The 22,053-nt window shown below is 42.9% G+C and overlaps 2 protein-coding genes across 2 annotated transcripts in view; one reads left to right on the top strand and one right to left on the bottom strand.

Moving 5' to 3' along the window:
• PSMD1 (proteasome 26S subunit, non-ATPase 1) overlaps positions 1-22,053 on the top strand; it is a 119,274-nt gene that overhangs the window by 42,337 nt on the left and 54,884 nt on the right. The window lies entirely within an intron of this gene.
• HTR2B (5-hydroxytryptamine receptor 2B) lies at positions 4,378-20,199 on the bottom strand. Its single transcript, XM_066621720.1, has 3 exons — positions 19,899-20,199; positions 8,742-8,942; positions 4,378-5,415 (listed from the first exon to the last, which is right to left on the bottom strand). Exons 1-3 carry the CDS (start codon positions 20,197-20,199, stop codon positions 4,523-4,525), a joined length of 1,395 nt encoding a protein of 464 aa, XP_066477817.1. The 3' UTR covers positions 4,378-4,522.

The raw sequence follows: 22,053 nt of genomic DNA, 5'->3' as shown, positions 1-22,053 counted from the left end.
TGGCTGGGACAGGTGACAAGCAGATGCAGGGTGGTGCCCTGAATTCTGTGCATGCTGCCTGTCCAATAGCTCCATTTTCTTCTTGTCTGCCCCCTGAATGCATGAGGAGAGTGGGGAGGGCTGATCTCCTCATCCGTCTCCAACCTCCAAGAGAAGCTGTGTCCTGTACAGTGGCTTCTGGAGAGCATACTGGGAGCAGTGAAGTTCCACCCCCAGCATTCTCTGCACAGAGTCACCTCACAAAAAGTAGCAGTGGCGCATGAGTTCTCCATGTGTGATTGTGTCAGATGAGTGCTCTGCGTGTGTGTGTGGGGGGGGGGGTGCTGCATGTGCATATGAAATGGTGTGAGCTGGCTGTGCACAAACACACATGCACACAATAGGATGGTGCACGTGTGCTGGCAGGAATAAAGGGATAGGCAGCCAAACTGGGGCGAGAGTTCAGAGAGTGGCTGGCCTGAGGATGCTTGTGGTGGCAGTGCCAGGGGGACCATGACATGAAAGTCCTCAGCACTCGTCATATAACAAAAGAGAACTGGCAAAATAGCTTACTATAACAGTGGTTCTTAAACTTTGAGGGAGTTTTACTCCCTTAGTAAGTCTTTGCAGGGGAGGGGCAAGGGTAGAGAAGTGTTTCCCAGGATTGTGTCCATATGAGTGAGTGCTTTCACTTACTTAAGAACATAAGAACAGTTCCACTGGATCAGGCCATAGGCCCATCTAGTCCAGCTTCCTGTATCTCACAGCGGCCCACCAAATGCCCCAGGGAGCACACCAAATAACAAGAGACCTGCATCCTGGTTCCCTCCTTTGCATCTGACATAGCCCATTTCTAAAATCAGGAGGTTGCACGTTCACATCATGGCTTGTAACCCGTAATGGATTTTTCCTCCAGAAACTTGTCCAATCCCCTTTTAAAAACGCCCAAGCCAGATGCCGTCACCGCATCCTGCGGCAAGGAGCTCCACAGACCAACCACACGCTGAGTAAAGAAATATTTTCTTTTGTCTGTTCTAACTCTCCCAACACTCCATTTTAGTGGCTGTCTCCTGGTTCTGGTGTTATGTGAGAGTGTAAAGAGCATCTCTCTATCCACTCTGTCCATCCCCTGCATAATTTTGTATGTCTCAATCATGTCCCCCCTCAGGCGTCTCTTTTCTAGGCTGAAGAGGCCCAAACGCCGTAGCCTTTCCTCATAAGGAAGGTGCCCCAGCCCCGTAATCATCTCAGTTGCCCTCTTTTGCACCTTTTCCATTTCCACTATGTCCTTTTTGAGATGTGGCGACCAGAACTGGACACAGTACTCCAGGTGTGGCCTTACATCGATTTGTACAACAGCATTATATTATTTGTTTTGTTCTCAATACCTTTTCCAATGATCCCAAGCATAGAATTGGCCTTCTTTACTGCCGCCACACATTAGGTCGACACTTTCATCGACCTGTCCACCACCACCCCAAGATCTCTCTCTTCATCTGTCACCGACAGCTCAGAACCCATTAGCCTATATCTAAAGTTTTGATTTTTTGCCCCAATGTGCATGACTTTACACTTACTTAAATTGAAATGCATTTGCCATTTTACTGCCCATTCTGCCAGTCTGGAGAGATCCTTCTGGAGCTCCTCACAATCACTTCTGGTCTTCACCACTCTGAAGGGACAAAGAAACTGAATAAATTACCGTATTTTTCGCTCTATAAGACGCACTTTTTCCCCCCCAAAAAGTGGGGGGAAAAGTGTGTGCGTCTTATGGAGCGAATACTGCAAAAAAAAAAAAAAAAAAAAAAAAAAAAAACTCCGCCCCTGGCCCCGCCCCCTGCCCTCTCTGCTCGGCTCCGCTTCCCAGGAAAGCGGAGTGGGTGGGGTGGCAGGCTCGCTGCGAAAGCCCATGTGTCTACTCAGAAGTAAGTCTCAGAGTCACTGGGGCTCACTCCCAGGAAAGGGGGGGAATGGCAGGCTCGCTGAGAAAGCCCATGTGTCTACTCAGAAGTAAGTCTCAGAGTCACTGGGGCTCACTCCCAGGAAAGCGTGGGTGGGATGGCAGTCTTGCTGAGCAAGCCCCTAGAGCAGGGGTGCTCATTATGTCGATCCTCGAGCTACCAGTCCATCTCCAGGCGAAATGAGTCAACTGAGACGGGCTCCTCCCTGGGAGAGGAGGCGCTGGCAGGCTTTTCTCCCGTCCACTCATCCCTGGGAGTGAGCCCCATTGGCTCTACTGGGGCTGACTTACCTTTCCCCTGCTTTTGCACTGGTATGTATGGAGATCTGCACCCCCCCCACTTCCATCTGTTGGTTCTGTGTGCAAGGGGTTTTGCAATGGTCCTGCTGTGATGTCTATACAGAGATCTTACCTGCCCCACACTTTTCCCCTGCTTTTGCACTGCTATGTATGGAGATCTGCACCCCCCCCCCACTTCCATCTGTTGGTTCTGTGTGCAAGGGGTTTTGCAATGGTCTTGCTGTGATGCCTATACAGAGATCTTACCTGCCCCACACTTTTCCCCTGCTTTTGCACTGCTATGTATGGAGATCTGCACCCCCCCCACTTCATCTGTTGGTTCTGTGTGCAAGAGGTTTTGCAATGGTCTTGCTGTGTTGTCTATACAGAGATCTTACCTGCCCCACACTTTTCCTCTGCTTTTGCACTGCTATGTATGGAGATCTGCGCCCCCCCCCCACTTCATCTGTTGGTTCTGTGTGCAAGAGGTTTTGCAATGGTCTTGCTGTGATGCCTATACAGAGATCTTACCTGCCCCACACTTTTCCCCTGCTTTTGCACTGCTATGTATGGAGATCTGCGCCCCCCCCCACTTCATCTGTTGGTTCTGTGTGCAAGAGGTTTTGCAATGGTCTTGCTGTGATGCCTATACAGAGATCTTACCTGCCCCACACTTTTCCCCTGCTTTTGCACTGCTATGTATGGAGATCTGCGCCCCCCCCCCCACTTCATCTGTTGGTTCTGTGTGCAAGAGGTTTTGCAATGGTCTTGCTGTGATGCCTATACAAAGATCTTACCTCCCCCACACCTTTCCCCTGTTTTTGCACTGGTCTGTATAGAGATCTGCTCCCCCCCCCCTGTATTGGAATCCAGGAAGATCTGGTGAGGAGGTAGATGTGGTGTCAGCAGTGGCCCCTTTAAGGGTAAGGCCTGGGCATCCAGCAGAGTGTGCTGCACAGCTGCAGCCACTGGAAGGCAATAGGGCCCTCAGGGATATAAGGAGTACCAGAGGCAGAAAGGGTTTGTGGGTTTTGAAGGAGTGCAGGTTGGAGGTAGGGGAGGAGACTGACTGGGTTTATTGAATTTGGAATCTGACTGTGGATTGTGACTGGACTTGGATACCCTGATGGATTTAACTGACCTACCTGGAACCTGACCTTGGACTGTAATTTGGCTTATTGGTTCTGGACTCTGATTTGGTAACTCTGAATGATGGGACTGATTTACTTGGCATCTGTGGACTGGAACTGGACTCGTTTTTGCTTGCTGCACTGGTGAGTTGCACAAGGGGGACTGATCAGCCTTAAGCGGGCATGAGGCCCAGTGGATTGGAATTTGGCAGAACATCATTGTAGCAGAAAGATAATGTGATCCCCTATTTGAGTGCACCTGCTTTTGTGAGCTTCATAAATTCTGACTCTAGCGATGATGAGTTCTTGGTGTTTCCAGAAAACTAGAGTGCTCAAACCTTTAAGTCTCTCCATTTGTTAATGACAGTGATAATGGTTCTTAATGCCACTGTTGACTGCTGTTCACTTTACATGGTTCAAATGTTATTCTGTTATAGTTTATTAAATATTTTATTACACTATTTGGTTCAGAATATTTTTTTCCTTGTTTTTCTCCTCTAAAAACTAGGTGCGTCTTATGGTCAGGTGCGTCTTATGGAGCGAAAAATACGGTATGTGCAGAGTTGCTTCATTTGCAGAATTCAGATTGCAAATGGATATAACTGGCTCTTTGAGGGAGGGAGGCATGTCTTTGACAACAGTAGCAGAAGGAAAGGTTTTGCAGCTGTTCATTTGGAACTAGCCCCATGTTAATAAGTTTATAGTTGTTTAAACATTGAGAAGCACCCTCAAATGTTTGTAAGTTGTACACTCTTCACTACTAAGCTGAAGTGTACTGTGATAGAATGCTTGTGTGCATTTTGGTTTTGAAAGTGTAGGTCTTCCCCTGTATGTAAAACACTGACACATATGATGGCCTCATCTGCTCTGAGGGATTAAGGTGGTGATTATATAGGGACCTCTTAGAAGAAATGCGGAGGCGGAATCCAGTGGCTGAGACACGAAACTTGCCATAGCTGTATTTATTGGAACCTCCCTCTATTTTTGTCAACTACAACGTTCGGATACTTTTTTTGGTAACAGGTCAAATTGTTAAATTGAGGTGGTCTGGGGAAAGGAGAGGCATTGCTAGAAGTATCAGTAGAGTCTGTATAAATAGCAGAAGAAAACCATCTTTATACATACTGCCATTTGTCAATGGGATTAGGGTATGGCTTGTCTTCTTTTCATTCAGCTACACGTAGCTGATTTGTTCTTCTGTTTTATCAACTTCATTCTCGGTAAGTAGCAATGTGTCCAGCAAGATGGCTGATGACGACTGGATTGGTGAGCTGCAAAGCCTCATAGGGCTTTGATACATTACTGGATTAATCCCGTTTCTCATTCCATGGTGCATCATAAAAAGTTTGGAGTTCTCTGTCATGGAATTTCTGAACGAGAGCCTGCTTGAGCATTTCCGAAGAGCCTTTCCAGGCATTGAGCTCTGGTAATTGCAAGTGATGTATCTGCTGAAGGCCTCCCTGAACGTCTTATTAAAAAGAGTGTAGACCAGTGGGTTCACCCCTGATGAAACATACCCTATCCAGACAAATATCTCCATAAGTGTTTGGATAAATTCCTTACTGCAGGATTTGCACAGAACAGAGGTGATGTTGGTTATGAAGAATGGGCACCACATCAACAAGAAGAGGAAGAATACAATCCCTAAGACTTTGGAAGCCCGTTGTTCATTGGTGATGGTCTGAACCGACTTTTTTCCAACGGTGGACATCCTGCGCAGTAGCAGTTCTTCGTGTCCATTAGACAAAGGCCTGTCCTTCTTAGAGCCATCCAACATGGCCACCTTTTCTGGTGATGACCCAGGTGCCACATCCCTCTGGAATACTGTGGACACAGTACTCCAAGTCAAGCGCTGAGGCAGTTTGTTTATCAAGTAGGCCTTCTTGCGCAGCACTCGGATGGTGAGAAAGTAAGTGACCACCATGATGGCCAGGGGGACAAAAAAGGCAGCTACTGAACCATATAGCATGAAGTCTCCAAAATGTTCTGGTTTTAGAACACAAGTGAAGTTAGTGAAGTTTTCTTCACTTTCTTCTATGCCACGGATAGGGATTGGAATAGCAATGCCTGTAAGGAAAGCAAAAATCCATTAAGCGTCAACCTTGCCATGGCCTTCAAAGACTCAGAATGTGCAGTAGCAGGTTATCCTGATGTTGGTTATTACTAACAACAGTACAAGTCCTAGAAGTAACTTCATAGTACTAAGAAGATAAGAACAGCCCCACTGAATCAGGTCAAAGGCCCATCTAGTCCAGCTTCCTGTATCTCACAGTGGCCCACCAAGTGCTTCATTGAATACACAGACACAACCTGCGTCCTGGTGTCCTCCCCTGCATACTCTTGCAAACCCAACATTGAAGAAATATCTTGAGCTAAAGATGACTCCAAAGCCCAACAGGCTAAAAAGTCAGCTAACTCCTAGAAATAATGCTCTGGAATTGTTCTCGCATTTGGGGTGTTGAATGTCTGTAAACACTTGTGACTTGGAATCAGTGCTATTTGCATGTCTCTTGCCTGGTGCTAGAGTTCTGAGGGCCAGGCATTCACAGGAAGGTGCATTTTTTTTAAATTTACTCTTCCCAGCCCAGTGTTTTGGGCAACATAGGCAGTTCTGTGGCTGTGCCATACTCTCCCTGCATATAGCTGGTATTGCTCTGCTCTTTGGGCAAAGATTAAGACAGCATTCCTTTTGGATCCTACCTTTGAAAATGTAAAGCACACACTCAAAATGTGTTGTGACCCACTTAAGGGCAAGGATGAAAGTAAGCAATGTCCCTGTACTTTACTTGGGCCCTTGATGTGCAATATTATGTCCCCATAAGAAGAGCATCTACAGAATGTAGGTTGCTTGCAGGAGTGTGGGTGCCCAGCTTTGAAAATGTTTGTTGCATTTAATTTTTTCTTTGTGTTGCCTTGCTGAAGGGCAGGTGTGAACACAGATTGCTTAGAGATCCTTAACTTAGTGAATCTTATTGCTGTTGAATTATGTTGCTGATCATGCTTGTGGTTTCTGGAGGGCTGCTTGTGGTGTCATGCAGAATTAGTGTCTTGGACCCTGACGCACTGTGAGTAATCAACAGAGCTTTGACTCTGTAATGTTACACTGCCAGTGCTTCTTTATAAGGCTTAGGGATTTACTGTGCCCTTTTCTATCTCCTCGTGTCTAGCAGTATTTTCTATAAAAGTTGCAAGTGGAGAGATTAGCCATCTTTCATGTGCTGTTGATCTCTTGCTTAATTAAATGATGTGACAGACCTCAAGATTCTGCTATTATAAGAACATAAAAGAGCCTTTTTGAATCAAACAAAGAATCCATCTAGTTCAGTATCCTGTATCCAGCAGTGACCAGCCAAATGTTCTGGGATGCCCACTAGTAGTTGTGGTATGTGTGTTTAAAATTATGATTGTGTTGTGTGTTTATGCTTCAAGCTGTTTTAACTGGTGTTTTTTGAAAGCTACCTTGAGCAGAGAGTATAAATCTTTTAATAAATAAATACATGTGAGAACAGCCCTCCCTCATAGTTTGTTCCCAGCATTTGGTGCTCAGATTGCACCACCTTAAACTGGGAGCATCCTTGCAGTTATCATGGCTAATACACTTCTCCAATTTATTTCGATACTATTCTAAGCTGCTGAAAAAGTGCAGTTTAGCAGAGCATACTACAATAAGAGTGGCAAGACATAAGTGCTGTACGTGATTAATACCACAACATCAAAATATTAAAGGTCCATTTCAGAGCGTTTTGCCTTTGTAACCACTTCCTTTTTCATCTTGAAATACGCCTATTGTTTCCACTGAATGCCAAAGAGGCTCTCTTGAATTTATGCTCATGTAGGAAATAGCCTTTATATATGTAGTCATTGTAGTCATTGATGTAGTCATTGGTCTAAAGAGTGGTAATCTCCTCCATTCTCTGCAGTGAAGCTAATCTTAAGTCATTTTTATTCTTGACACTGTTTTGGATGAACTCTGCAGTAGTTCTTGCTGTGTGATTTATCTGCTTTATCTGCTTCCTGTGTTTCACAGACATTACTAGCCAGTAGTTTGGAAGAATTGATTGAGTTCCTCTCCCATCCTAGTTTTGCTGCTATTTGAAACTTACCTTTTGGGGATAAATGCACTGGATGTTAATGCAGAGGGCATTGTGCCTTCTGCAGAGAATTCCAAGCACATAGTAGCATAAACCATTTTGTCTGCACCTTGTTTATTTCTGAATCTTAATGTCTTTTGATGCGTAATGTTTTTTGATAACACACCTCACAGTTTCTAACACTCCTCTACAATTTAACAATAAAGTTGCCCCTCTTTCTATGGGGTGGCTATCAATTTTTAAATTAGTTGGTGGCAGTATTAGTCAGGCTCCTAGAAACCAGTATTTGTGGGGTGTAGCAGCTTCATGGGAAGCCTCATGCAGGCTTCCTAGAAGAACTAGAAACCCATCTTATGCAGTAGGAATAGGAAGTAAATTATATGAATTTAGTTTCTGTTCTTTAATGCAGGGGTGCCCAAACCCCGGCCCTGGGGCCACTTGTGGCCCTCGGGGCCTCTCAATGCGGCCCTCAGGGAGCCCCCAGTCTCCAATGAGCCTCTGGCCCTCCGGAGATTTGTTGGAGTCCACACTAGCCCGATGCAACTGCTCTCAGCGTGAGGGCAACTGTTTGACCTCTCGCATGAGCTGTGGGATGAGGACTCCCTCCACTGCTTGTTGTTTCATGTCTGTGATGCAGTAGCAGCAGCAAAGGAAAGGCCAGCCTTGCTTTGTGCAAGGCCTTTTATAGGCCTTGAGCTATTGCAAGACCTTCATTCATTCATATAAGTTTATCTTATATTCATTTATGTAAACTCTTGTAAATTTATTCAAATTTTAAATGTAAATTAATTCTTTTCCCCCCCCCAGCCCCCGACACAGTGTTAGAGAGACGATGTGGCCCTCCTGCCAAAAACCTTGGACACCCTTGCTTTAATGTGTGGCATTTAAGTTGTCAGGACTTAGGGGTTTGTACTGGGAACCTCTTGGGCCAAGACCTGGCCTAGAGACTGTGGATGCTCCAAGCTCTCTAAGAACAGAATAGAACAGGGCTAAGAAATATCAGCAGCGGAGAGACAGGCAGCATGAAACCTCTAGGTTGGTAAAGCCTGGTATAAATATTGGGTGTGTGACCTCCCACTCTTTCCCTGACAACAGAACAGTGATTGCTGCCTGCTTTTATTTAAGGCTCCAGGTCTGCCCACAATGCTGTCCTGACTCAGGCCTCAGTTTGAAGAATTGGAGAGGCTGGCTCATGCTTGCTAGACTGCTTTATTGGCACAGTATTGCTAGCTTCCTGTGCATTCCTGCCCATTATTTACAAATCAAAACCTGACTTTTCCTTTGCTGGGGTTTCCCACATACCTATTGAGATCAACCAAACCACGGCTATTTTGATGAGTGTTGTCGCCCGTGAGTTGTACTGACTTGCTTGTATTGGCTTTTTTATGGCAATGTAACGGTCCAGTGAAATGGCGCAAAGGTGCATGATGGATGCTGTAGAAAAGAGGACATCGAGAAACAACCAGATGGGGCACAGGTCTCGAGGAAGAGGCCACGCGATCTCTGAAAGAGAGCAGAGAAGGATTAGTGTCTTTGTGGGAATTAGGATTTAAACCAGTATATTTATGCATAGCACTTAAGAGGCTGTATCCCACCCTTCAGAGTGCCTACTCCTAGTGTGAATTAAATAGTATTAAAACAATCACTTTTTTTAAAGCAGCATTTCAAATTAAAACAGTGGAGCATAGACGAACAGGTCTTGCCGAGGGAGAACCAGCATGGCTTCTGTAAGGGTAAGTCTTGCCTCACAAACCTTTCAGAATGCTTTGAAGAGGTCAGCAGGCATGTGGATGCGGGAGAACCCATAGACATATATCTGGACTTTCAGAAGGCATTTGACATGGTCCCTTACCAAAGGCTACTGAAAAAACTCCACAGTCAGGGAATTAGAGGACAGGTCCTCTCATGGATTGAGACCTGGTTGAAGACCAGGAAACAGAGAGTGGGTGTCAATGGGCAATTTTCACAATGGAGAGAAGTGAAAAGCGGTGTGCCCCAAGGATCTGTCCTGGGACCGGTGCTTTTCAAGCTCTTCATAAATGACCTGAAGGAAGGGGTGAACAGTGAGATGGCTAAGTTTGCAGATGACACCAAACTTTTCTGAGTGGTGAAGACCAGAAGTGATTGTGAGGAGCTCCAGAAGGATCTCTCCAAACTGGCAGAATGGGCAGCAAAATGGCAGATGCATTTCAATGTAAGTAAGTGTAATGTCATGCATTACCCCTGCTAACTGGTTAAGAGGCACTTTTTCAAGTGGGTGCTCCTCTTTTATTTAGCAGGGGGAGAGTAACTGGCCCACATCACCCCAGCAGTGTCTTTTCTAGTGGCTATCTGCTGGTGTTGCATCTTTTTAGATTGTGAGCCCTTTTGGGACAGGGAGCCATTAGATATTTGATTTTCTCTGTAAACCGCTTTGTGAACTTTTTGTTGAAAAGCGGTATCCCCTCTGTTGTTGTTGTTGTTGTTGTTGTTGTTGTTGCACATTGGGGCAAAAAATCAAAACTTCACATATAGGATGATGGGTTCTGAGCTGTCTGTGACAGATCAGGTGAGAGATCTTGGTGTGGTGGTGGACGGGTCAATGAAAGTGTCGACCCAATGTCGACACTTTACGGCAGTAAAGAAGGCCAGTTCTATGCTTGGGATAATTAAAAAAGGTATTGAGAATAAAACGGCTAATATTATAATGCCGTTGTACAAATCGATGGTAAGGCCACACCTGGAGTTTTGTGTCCAGTTCTGGTTGCCACATCTCAAAAAGGACGTAGTGGAAATGGAAAAGGTGCAAAAGAGAGCGACTAAGATGATTATTGGGCTGGGGCACCTTCCTTATGAGGAAAGGCTATAGCGTTTGGGCCTCTTCAGCCTGGAAAAGAGATGCTTGAGGGTGGACATGATTGAGACATACAAAATTATGCAGGGGATGGACAGAGTGGATAGAGAGATGCTCTTTACACTCTCACATAACACCAGAACCAGGGGACATCCACTAAAATTGAGTGTTGGAAGAGTTATGACAGACAAAAGAAAATATTTCTTTACTCAGCGTGTGGTTGGTCTGTGGAACTCCTTCCCGCAGGATGTGGTGACGGCATCTGCCCTGGATGCCTTTAAAAGGGGATTGGACAAGTTTCTAGAGGAAAAATCCATTATGGGTTACAAACCATGATGTGTATGTGCAACCTCTTGATTTTAGAAATGGGCTATGTCAGAATGCCAGATGCAAGGGAGGGCACCAGGACGAGGTCTCTTGTTATCAGGTGTGCTCCCTGGGGCACTTGGCAGGGCCGCTGTGAGATACGGGAAGCTGGACTAGATGGGCCTATGGCCTGATCCAGTGGGGCTGTTCTTATGTTCTTAAGCAATGAAAACACAGCAGCTGCTTTGTTTGTTGTTCCTTTTCAAGTTGTCTTTCAATATCACTGTTCCTTTTTATTAGATTTTTGAAATAGTTTTGTCATAATAATATAATTGCAATTTATACTATACTAAATATATTATAGAGAAAGATTCATTGACTAATGCAATTTTTTTGGCCAGCATAATCTGTTTCTGGTTTGGGAAGTGTTGCTCTAGCTATCCTATCCACTAAGTGCTGCTGCCACCATGTGAGGTGCTCACGCTCACTCAACCCATGTGCAAAGCACCCACCGCACATCCCTTCCTATCCATCTGTTGCTTTATGTCAAGTCAGGCTTGGTTTTCACATCTCTATCAGGCCTTATCATGAATTGGTGGCGTTTCTGAGGGTTATAATGTCTTCTCTTCTTGGGCCAGTTGGTGGTATTCAGTGTGTGCATATGTGTCTTTAAAGGCAAGTTTTCAAAAATATTCTTCAACAGGCCTAAGGAAAAAATTGTGTGTGTGTTTATATTTTTATTGTGAACCTAAATGCCAAATCTTGAAATTGGAGAGCTCAGTCAAATGGTGTTTCACTTGCTGTGTTTCCAGCCCTTGCTACCAGCACTCTTGCTTTACTGAAGTTAAGACAAATTTTATGCTAGTTGACTCTTGGACTAGTTTCTGCTGGGGCAAGGGTAGACAAAGCCCCTGTAGCTTCTTCAGTCAAAATGAAGCAAAGCCAGATACAGTTGCAAGTACAGTGGTACCTCGCATAACAAATGCCCCTCGCAGCGAAAAACTCGCATAACGAAAGCGTTTTGCGAAGTTTGGTAACTCGCACAACAAATTTTTATGACCCGTGCTTCGCAGGACGAATTTTTTTTTGTTTTGCTTTGGTTTGTTTTAAGGGGAGGATCTTCATGTCAGTTTATGATCCTGTCCACCCTAGTAAGGGGAGGATCTTCATGTCAATTCATGATCCTGTTCACCCTAGTAAGGGGCAGATCTTCATGTCACTTTATGATCCCGTCCACCCTAGTAAGGGGAGGATCTTCATGTCAGTTTATGTAAGTAAGTCCCATTGTGCTTGCTCCCAGGAAAGTGTGCACAGGATTACAGCCTTCAAACTCCCCACTCAGCATCCCCCCATCACTCATTCACCCTCTCACTGCCCCATTTCCTTCACGTTTCCCCCCATGATCACGGCAAAAGCAAGTAATTGAGTGCAGCTGCTCTGTCCTCCCCAGCTGTGCATGTCTCCTCAGAAGTAAGTCCCATTGTGCTTGCTCCCAGGAAAGTGTGCACAGGATTACAGCCTTCAAGCTCCCCACTCAGCATCCCCCCCCCCGTTTTTGAAATCCTCTGTACAGTATGTATGCCTTTAAAGAGCACTTAATAAACACTTTGTAAACCAAATTTGACTTTGTTCTGACTTTTCTTGCCCACAGGAACGCATTAATTAAATTTCAATGCATTCCTATGGGAAAACGCACTTCGCAAAACGAAAAACTCACATAACGAAAGTACTCGCGGAACGGATTAATTTCGTTATGCAAGGCACCACTGTATTTTGGTCACTCATGTTTTGCAGTAGGAGTTGGGTCATGTATGGGTGACTTCTGGTAAGTCTAATTGCTGCCGTCAGTCCTCCCTTCGCATGCCTGTTTTTTTTCTGATGGATTTGGTGACATTTCTCAGGGGACCATATTTGGTCCAGGCTAGCAAGGGGGTTGTGAACAGTTTTCCTGATGCAAAGGAAATCGTGGTCAACCCATTGCTCTTAGCATTTAATAAACTTGTGAATTTTAGTTCTCCGTTATTTAAATTTCTTCCTGAGGTGCAGGCAGGTAATAGCATTTCTATGAATACAAATGTGCTAAAAATAGCTATGAACAGCTAAGCTCTCATGCTGATCTCTCTGACTTATAAATCAAAGGATTTGATGATGACATTTCTAGAAAATGCTGTAGAATGTCTTGGCTTCCTAGAACTGGAACAGACCCAGTGCATGCTCCTGCTCAGCTCTTTGCCCTAAGATAGGAGAGGCTGTCCCTAAAAGCATCCCTGCCAGGGTCAAGTCACCTTTTTCCTTTTTAGAACGCTGGTAATGAGTGCCGTGGTCGATAGATTTCAAGATGTGCTTTTGAGATACATTAAGATTGTTCGACTTACCCATATTGTTACAGTGCACAAGATGTCCAGATAGTATTGGGAGCTCCATGTACCGGACAGGTGTTGTACGTGTGTCTGAGCTATAATACAACAAGCTTTAGTCCTAATGTGTCTGTGGCAGAGTGATGTCTAGGTAAAAGATTGCATATATAAGAAGTGTGCATGTTATAAACTATTGGGGAAATCTTATTTCCTGTATCTCTGCAGAAAGAACTTTATTTTAAAATTCTACCCTGTTTGGATTTCTGCTAACATACATACCTTGCTTGCTTTTTTATTTAAAAGATTTCTACCCTGTTCTTCAGGACATGCTCTCAGGATAGCATTGGAGAAAAGAAAAGAGTAAGAAAAGCAGTAGGAAAACATAACACCAGCAGGAGCAGGTTAAAATAATTCAAATGATATTTTAAGAGATCTGGTGCATATATGAGTTTGCCTGGCACAGAAAGGATGTGAGGCACCAGGTGGGCCTCTCCTGAGAATGTTGTTTAATTGGGGCATGACAGAAGAAAAAGACCATTCTTCCTGTTGCCACCTGCCTGACTTGAAGTCAGTACTTCTGAAGAGAGGGTACTTCAGACACCCAGGTCCTAAGCTGTATAGGACTTTAAAGATAAGTGCTAGCACTTTGAATTGTGCTTTGAAGCAGCTTGACAGACAGTGAAAAATGGCCACCCAATGGCTGGTCTGGGATAAGGAGGGAAGTCTTTCTGGACTGTACCATGCATGTGGGTGTCACATAGTTGAAAGTTGCCTCTTACAATCAAATTCCATGCACATAGCAAGTCGGGTGGCAGGGAGAAGTGTTCCACATACAAGGCATTTTCCCCCCACATGTGGAAACATTCATGCCCACCTGCATTCTGAAGTGATACAGTCCAGATACAGGTTTCCAACCTGTCCTGCTTTTCCTGTTGTTCTAATTTGTGGTGTTCCCTGGAATCTCAAGGTCAGCAGTTTCCTTTGGGAACGGCAGACATTTCTCAGGTCTACACACAGTATTCCTACATGGAAGTCAGTGTTGATGGAACAGCATGTGTTAATAGTCATCTCTGTGTTGGACTTTGATTTTGTGGAATGAAGTCTTTAACATGCGGCAACATTTGTAAAGGGAAAAGTTTGCTTTTTAGTATGCCAGTTGTGTGATTTTGGGAGTATCAGTCAAAAATGCTGGAACTGCTTTTAAGAAGAATTTATTTTCAGTTAAGTTGGAAGCAGATCATGCAGTTCAACAGATCATGAAATGGCCAACATTATTTTAAGCTAACTTTTTATCATTTGGTTTTTAAAATCTCTTGTTTCCAGGGTGCAGACATCAAGGCTTCAAGACATAAAGGATTCATTGGTGTCTTTGGGACCTTTCTTTCCCCACCTCGCTTTCTGTCTACCAAAGCTTGAATGTTTTTCTGTGCCTTAAAGTAATGTCGCAACAAAGTAGTGTGTGGTCTTTTAGTTGTAAAGCTGTGTTTTACATCTAAAAAGGATGATAACTAGTTAGATTTCCAATGAAGGATTCCATGTTTCCTCTCCTTTATGCTGATCTGTTTCTATCCATTTTTTGAGAGAGAATTTTTGCACTGCAGGAAAATATACTTTTTCATGCTCCTTCAGCGTAGAAAATTTAGCATCTTCACAGCTGAAGTTCTGCTTCTCCTTTCTTTGAGTATAATTTTTGGGGGGAGTGTTCAAAGAGAAGTGGGTTTTGAGTGTAATCTCATAACACTTAAATGTAGATGACTTGTGGCCCAGGAAATAAAGTGTTGAACTCTGTTTAGTGCAGAACAGCTCAGCTGTTGAATAGTGCATGTTCCTGTCTAATAATATCAGTCCTTTCCCCTCTGTAAAATGGCAATAAGGGATTCTTCCATAGGAGGATGAGGGAGCTGTTGTAGCACTATGGATGTTTGAATTGGGAAGCTCTTGATTCAGCTATCACTTCCGATGAACATAATCGGTGGCCTTCGGCCCCAGAACTCCCATTGGCAATACAGACACAATACAATCCTCCTTGACAAGAAAGCTATAAACAGTACCAAGATGTTTGTGAAGGGCTCTGAATACCATATAAATCTTTATGAAATGACAAGGAGTCTTTTTGCTATAAAATTTCTGAACTAGCAATTGTTTGTTTGTTTGCTTGCTTGCTTGCTTGTTTGACCCAGGCCACCTTGAGCCCTTTGTGTTGGAAATGTTGGCCTTCAGGGCTTGTATCTCAAAATTATTATTTTATTTTTCACATTTTTATAGGATTGATTGATTGATTAATTAGGATAGTGTGTCCTTTTTTAATAGGGAAAAAGTGATGCTCGGTCCTGGCTGAAACTGTGCTGAGTGACTTCTCTTTTTTGTTGTTACTAATGGAGGATACTGCGATTAAGACCATAAAGCAGCGGTTCCCAAACTGTGATTTGGGACCTACCTGCAGGTCACGACATAATTTTTGATGGGTTGCAAAACTGGCAAGCTAATCGCTTACAAGGAAGATGTATTTAATCCTGTGGAAACTGAAACTGAGCAGCATGTGCATGTTTTCTCATGAGTTGGTGACCATGCCTCGGTCCATTTCAAAGGGCAGGTCTAGGGGAATGCCATGCCACCAGAATGGGCCCAATTCAATGGATACAGGCCCCAATAAAGTCTCCAGAAGGAAGTCTTCTCCCCCCTCCTCAGCTCACAAGGAAAATGTATTCAGCCCCATGGAAAGTAATACTGAGCCATATATGTGCATTTACTTATGAGTAGGTGACCATAACTTGGATCTTATGGAAGGCCAGGCAAAGGGCAAAACAAGGCCACCAGAATGATCCTGATTTGATAAACTACATGTGGAGCTGGGTGGGTCCCAATAGAGTGTCATTTTAAAAAGTAGTTCCCAGTGCTAAAAAGTTTGGGAACCACTGCCATAAAAATTCCTTGTGTATTTTTCTCAGCAATTTTTCCTTTTCAGTATGAACTGCATTGGTTTTTGTTATTCTGTTTCATTTCTTTCTGTGAATTTTTGGAATCGTGAAGGTTTGGATGAGAATTTGCTAATACTTGAACATTTGTTTGAATTAGTGAAATTAAAAATAATCAAGTGATACTTCCAAACAACGAATAGAGCAGCTGACTCTCAGTGTGGTGTGTGCAGTACACATTATAACGGGTAATACCCACAAATTATGGGCAGGGGGAATCCACTTTTGCTCAGCAATTAATTTGTTTCCTTCTTTGCATGCCTTCAGAATTCAGGACAGTGCCTTTAGAGAGAAGAGCCTATTTTAAATTCAGGCTACGGTGAATTTCTGTTTGGGAACCAAAATGTGAAGAAACTCCTTTGCAACTAATTCAGTGGGGTGTGTTGAGAATTTTTAGGGCAATAGAGTTTACATTAAGAGTTTCTTAATGTACATTAAGAGTTGCTACAATGAGCTGCTTAAGTTGCAGCTGTCTGTGGCTCAGAACATACCCTTTTCACTTCAAACTATTTGTCAAGCCCCCCTCCCCCACTCACTGTACCTTGCAGAGGTTTTTAGGATGAACACAGTTCACTTAGCGCTGACAAGACAGAGTAGGCCTCACAGTTGTCCTGTATGAACTTTAGAGTGTATCGCCTAAGCACATCAGTCATTCTCATGGAGACTGGTAGTGGCAGGAGAGCATGTCCACCATTACTGACCTCTTCTCACTGAGAAACCCTGATAAGCTTGCAATGAAACCCCAGGAACAATCTGCAAGACCCAGAGGAATGAAATGCCTAATGGGGCCTTGATTTGGACAGTTCACACATTTCCTCTCTTGGCTCCTCCACATAAATATCTGTCAGAAATCAAAGGAATAATATTTGTGTTCTGTGTCAAGCTTCTCTATGATTGTAAAACATTAAAGTCTCAAAAGCAGGAAGGGATGGGCCAAATTGTCTGTGTCTCCTGCTGATGATACTTGAAACAGTTATCTGGCTAATGAATTTCTAAATGATTACTAGCCTTCTAGGGAGCTCTCCCAGCTTCAGTTCACCAACCCCAGATATGAACTTTCTGTAAATACTTTGCCTCTTTCCCCACTTGCAGAGGAGGCTGAAAAAAATTACTTTTGCTGCCAAGTAGATATTTTATAAAAGCCAACTTAGCTTTAGGCCTGCTGTGTTCTGAAAGGACCTGCAAATATCTTCATCACACCCGTTTTCATTATGATTTCTACCTTCTTTCCCATTTAAACTTCCCACAACTTAAAAAATGCTTTTGTTGGCTTCTAAATTGAGATTCCTTGCAAGTTTTTAACCTTGCTTTAACAGCTTTAGTATGGGATTTAGTATGGGATTAAGTAGCAATAATAAAAGAAACTGAGAGGGACTAAAAAGGCAAAAATTCAAGGAAGCTTAGTAATGTCAATTAAAGGATTTATTCTCCTTTATTATTTTGCAGCTGATAAATAATGACAACTTCTTTCTTAAAAGCTTGCTTTTTAGATTGTGTGTTTTACTTTGCAACTTTTGGTCTATAATGTCACTTAGAATTTTGATCAAAATAGGAGGATCTCTGTAGCCATAGGCATTCATTGTTGCCATTACAACCCCAGTCTTAGTCTGCATCCCCTAAAAAAAATCTTGTTTATGTTTAGGGCTCACAAGCCTACCTGTGGAAGTGACAGCAGTTGCTAGGACTGGACTAAGTTCTTCTCTGTGCAGTCCCACATAAAGGAGCCACACTTGCGCAGAGCCAGTTTCCTAACATTCTAGACCCAAGTAACTGGTGCGCGCTCCCCCCTAAGAGGGGAGGTCCTATGTGGAATGCCACTTTCTTCACACACTCACTTTTATTCATGCCTTGGTTGGAAGAGAGAGTAAAGGCCTGTTTGTTGTGATCTTAGCCAGTATCATTCAATGTACTGGTAGCTGTGGAAGGACTAAGGGTAGCTGCTTATTTATGCTGCACTGTAATTGTGTTACTTCATTGGACCTATTTCCTCAGATGTGCCAGAAGCTAGCAGTAGTTTTTTCTCTTCTTCTCCCTCATGAATGGAGGCTAAGAGGATGAACTGTCCATTGAGAAGTCTGTGGCTCAGGTGGCGCCAAGAACTTGTGAGGTGGCCTTAAGGGAAGCCACTTTCTCTCAAGCTCGGTTGCCCACCTGGCCTATCTTACCAAGTTGTTGTAAGAATTAAAATGAGCTCATGTATGCAAAGTGCTTTGAACTCTGCAAAGTGCTCTGGAGCTACTTTATTTTCCGCCTCCATTTGTCCCAGGACATGGACCGAACTTTGCCAGCTAATCTATCTTTGTTTTGTCTTAGTTGTACCGGGAGGGAACCTCATGCTAGCAAAGGGTCTTTTTTACAGTTTCACACTCACACTTACACAAATAGTTTGAGGCTCCTCATCGAGCGCCCTTGATTATCTGTTCCGTACTTGAAAAACTGTGCATCGTGGTTGATCATTGAGTTAAAACATGTCCCTGTTTCTTTGAACAGTGATTCAGTGAACTTGATTATACATTCAGTGAGGTTTCATCCCATAGCTTTGCAGGTTAAAATACTTGGAATGTGATTATGGTGTGTGCAGTGTGTAGTGGTGGAGAAGAAATGAGAAGCCAGTAACTGTATGCACCTCATACACTTCCCGCATTAGACCTGCTGCTAGTGGCAATGTTCAGAGATTTTATGTAGCAATCTGGACCTCTTGTTCACTTTTGTTATGGGTAAGTAGTACATGGCATCTGGCAGATGCGTTGTGAACCCTCGAGTGCAGTTGTGGAAAAGCAGGATGTTGAATCAATATATACTTGCAGGAGAATCAGAATTTTAATTGAAAATCCTGTATTGTTTGGCCAGGAAAAAAAATCAGTTCTGTGTTTGGAATAAACTTCATAATTAGGACAAAGAGCGTATATTGGAAATAATTTGGAATTTTTGTCATGCTGGTTGTCACATGAGGTTTAGGACTGTTCAGATGAGCAGCAGTGGGAATGACAGAAATGGTGAAGCTACCAATGAAGTTCATGTGCATGCTGCAAAGACCTGGATGGGTGCAAGAATAGATTTCAGCTTCCCATTTTCCCGAGTAGTACCAGAAACCAGTAATCTGTAATTTTGCCATTGGTCTGTGACATGTTAAAGCATTCAAACGCATTGATATCAAAGTTAGAAATACCCTATTGTGACTTGATCACCTCACCTACTCACGTGAACATGCCTTAAAATTCTCAGGGTTCAGTGACAGCTACAAGATCTAGAGTCCATAGCCTGATTCTGTTCAAATTATGTGCTTTGTGACTTGACTTTAGCCACTTAAAGTTTCTAGATACATCATTTTAGAACTAGCATAATTTTTTGGGGGGGGAGGGGGTCAGGCAGTCCTTCTAAAATATTAACTGAATTCTACAAAAATAATGAGAATAGTACCTTGCTTAACCTTGAAGGCCATTTTGTCTAGTTATCGTAAACATAAGAAAATGGCAAACCATAATACAATTACACTAAAATAAACTTTATTCCCTTGAATTGTCAGACAATCTCTTGCATTCTACAGATGCTCTGCATTATGAATCGTAGTGTTTATGGGAGATTAAAACTAGTTTATGTAAAACTGAAGCCAGTGGAATAGTGCCCATCAGTAACTATCAGAGTGAATGTGTATCTAGCTTGTGTAAATTACAAACTCCTTGTCAACGTAACTTTATAGGAACTGTATGTTTTCATTTAAACGCTAACAAGTCATAGCTGTGTGTGGCAAGAGTCATGATCTTTTGCCAAGTGGACAGCTTTTGTGATGTTCAGTAATTAATTCTCTTTCGTGAGACTGCTGTTGTCTTGGCTAAAAGGAGGGAGAGGTTTATGGGTTGCTTTTAAGCTTGTGCTTTTTTGCAAAGTGGCAGAAGGCATCAGAAAACTCTTAAATTGGAAAGCGTTTTTAGAGGTGCAAATGCAAGGAATTTCCCTGAAAACATTTCTTTTAAAGTGTAATACTTACCAAACATTATAGTAAGAAGGGCTATCGGCATCACAAATAAACCAACCAGCAAATCGGCCACTGCCAAAGACATGAGGAAGTAGTTGGTGGCATACTGCAACTTTTTCTCCAGGGATACAGCTAGTATGACAAGAATATTTCCCCCAATGGTGGGGATGATGACCATCAGAACGAGCAGAGCCGCCCAGCGCAATGTGTGATCTTCTCGCGTGGATTCATTGCCAGATCCAGATGTATTTAAAGGCAAGGGCATCGTGGTGCCCAGTAGAATTTGTTCAGGCATTGTCTCTTCGTCAGGCATTTTATAAAGTCTAGGAACTTGGTTTTCCTCTCCAGCCCAGGATGCTCCTGATGAAAGATCAGCATTGTAAACCACTCATCTGCTGCTGCAAGAGATTCTTCTCGGGTCGCACGTATCCAGAATCAGTTTGGTCCTTACTTGGATACATGCAAAGAGAGCTTAAAAATGATCATGCTATCTTGAATCCATTTCTAATTGTGTTAGATCCCAATGGCTGAACTGTTCTCTAAATAGAAAATCTTAAAAACATAATTCAGTAGCTGTTGAAGGGTTGAGTGATGAATGGGCTCCTTGTGTTTTCACACATCCTGTTATGTTGTAGATTTCTCTCTAGATAACCAAACATACAAATTGCACCTTTAATCAAAATTTAAATTGTCATGCTGAAATTGTTACACAGTACCTTGAGGGGTGGCAGGTTAATTTACATTTTGAATACTTACATTGGTTCATCCTCATTTTTATAAGTACAGCTTGTAATTTTGTAAAAACTCAAACTGTAAGAAAAGAGCTCAATATACTCTTCTGTACTGTGTTGGTGCTATTCCTAAATGACCAGTCCACAATAATGAGATCATAGGAGAAAAATTCTCTGTAATTCCTTTTCAAAGAATTCCATTTTATACCACCTCTTCATGGGAATTGTATCTGGAAATTGTTATGGATTCCTTTCATTAGGTCTATGCTCATTTTTCAGGCAGAAGGGCAAATAGTATCAAAACGATCCCTGAACTAGGTTTATAGATTGTGAATTCTTAAACATTTGGTAAGATTTAAGTCTACTAGCACTGAACCTGGAGACATTTACCCATTATTTTTCTTGCATACGTACTTACTCTGCCCTTTAGATTTATATTGCTATATTCGCTCTTGAATATTACTGTACCACTTCTTACTATGCAAAGCATGTTACAGTTCTTGCCTTGTACTCTCACTGTGATGGTTTTAACAATTTAGCATAACAAATGCCTTACCTTGGTTTGATTTTTCTCCCTCTGGGTTGTACTGGAATTCTCATGTTGTTTGAGCTGAATGTGTTTCTTTTTCAAAATGTGTTTTCCCCCTTATTTGCTGCATGCTGATTTCTTTTCATGAATGTCTTCATCTCGTTGTATTGCTTTCTTGAAAAACAGCAGCAGGCTCATGCAATTAAATTTTCCAACTCCGTTGGCTTCATTTTGTGATTAAGTCCTTGATTTTTTTTTTTTAAGTTGTGGAGTGGAGGAGAAGGAGCAGGCTTGAGACAATGCTTCCCTCTCTCTGTCCTGCTGTCGCTTCTTTCAGTGATTTTTACAAACTTAATGGGTCCCTTGAGCGCTCCCCAGCCCTTCCTCTGCCTCTCACTCTCTGGACAGAATCCTCTGTGTTCCTTAGCTGAGCTTAACAGCCTGCTGGTATCATCTGTTGATTGACTCATTCCAGCGCATCCAGTCCCAGTGCTTGCAGGCAAAGTTAGAAATGAGCAGAGCTTCCCCCTCCCCTGCCTTTTTGCACCTGGAAGAGAGCCATGGAAGGTTATTTCCATTTTTTTTTCCATCCTTTGTTCCAAAACTGAGAGCACATATCCCTTATCCCCAACTTTAGGTGGGCTAATCCAGCGAATGACCCTTTTTCTCAGTGGAGCATGTAAGAATTCCCAGTACCTTCCAAGTACAGATGGGTTGAGGTGCAAGGTTCTCCAGTGTTACTTACACCAATTTAAGCTTTCCATAAATATAGGGAGTCACTGTGAGTCATTTATTTTTGCTGTGGAAACTGCTTGTGAACTACATTTTGTTGAAAAGAGGTATATAAATATTCTCAGTAATAGCAAAGTTGTATAGCTTGATCTGTGTTCTGTGTAGTCCTTTTAGT

Source organism: Tiliqua scincoides, chromosome 3, assembly GCF_035046505.1.
Source record: "Tiliqua scincoides isolate rTilSci1 chromosome 3, rTilSci1.hap2, whole genome shotgun sequence".
In the NCBI taxonomy this organism is placed as follows: domain Eukaryota; kingdom Metazoa; phylum Chordata; class Lepidosauria; order Squamata; family Scincidae; genus Tiliqua; species Tiliqua scincoides.
Note: the sequence above shows the minus strand (reverse complement) of the source record. Positions and strands in the feature narration are given on the sequence as shown.

What these genes read in the sequence shown, in the direction of transcription:
- HTR2B (XM_066621720.1), bottom strand. Translation starts at nt 20,199, where the DNA reads ATGCCTGACGAAGAGACAATGCCTGAACAAATTCTACTGGGCACCACG. An exon ending in CCTTCTTACTATAATGTTTG is followed by an intron (nt 8,943 to 19,898) that starts GTAAGTATTACA and finishes GCTCTCTTTCAG; the next exon opens with AGATCGCGTGGCCTCTTCCT. An exon ending in GGTTTGGTTGATCTCAATAG is followed by an intron (nt 5,416 to 8,741) that starts GTATGTGGGAAA and finishes CTTTCCTTACAG; the next exon opens with GCATTGCTATTCCAATCCCT.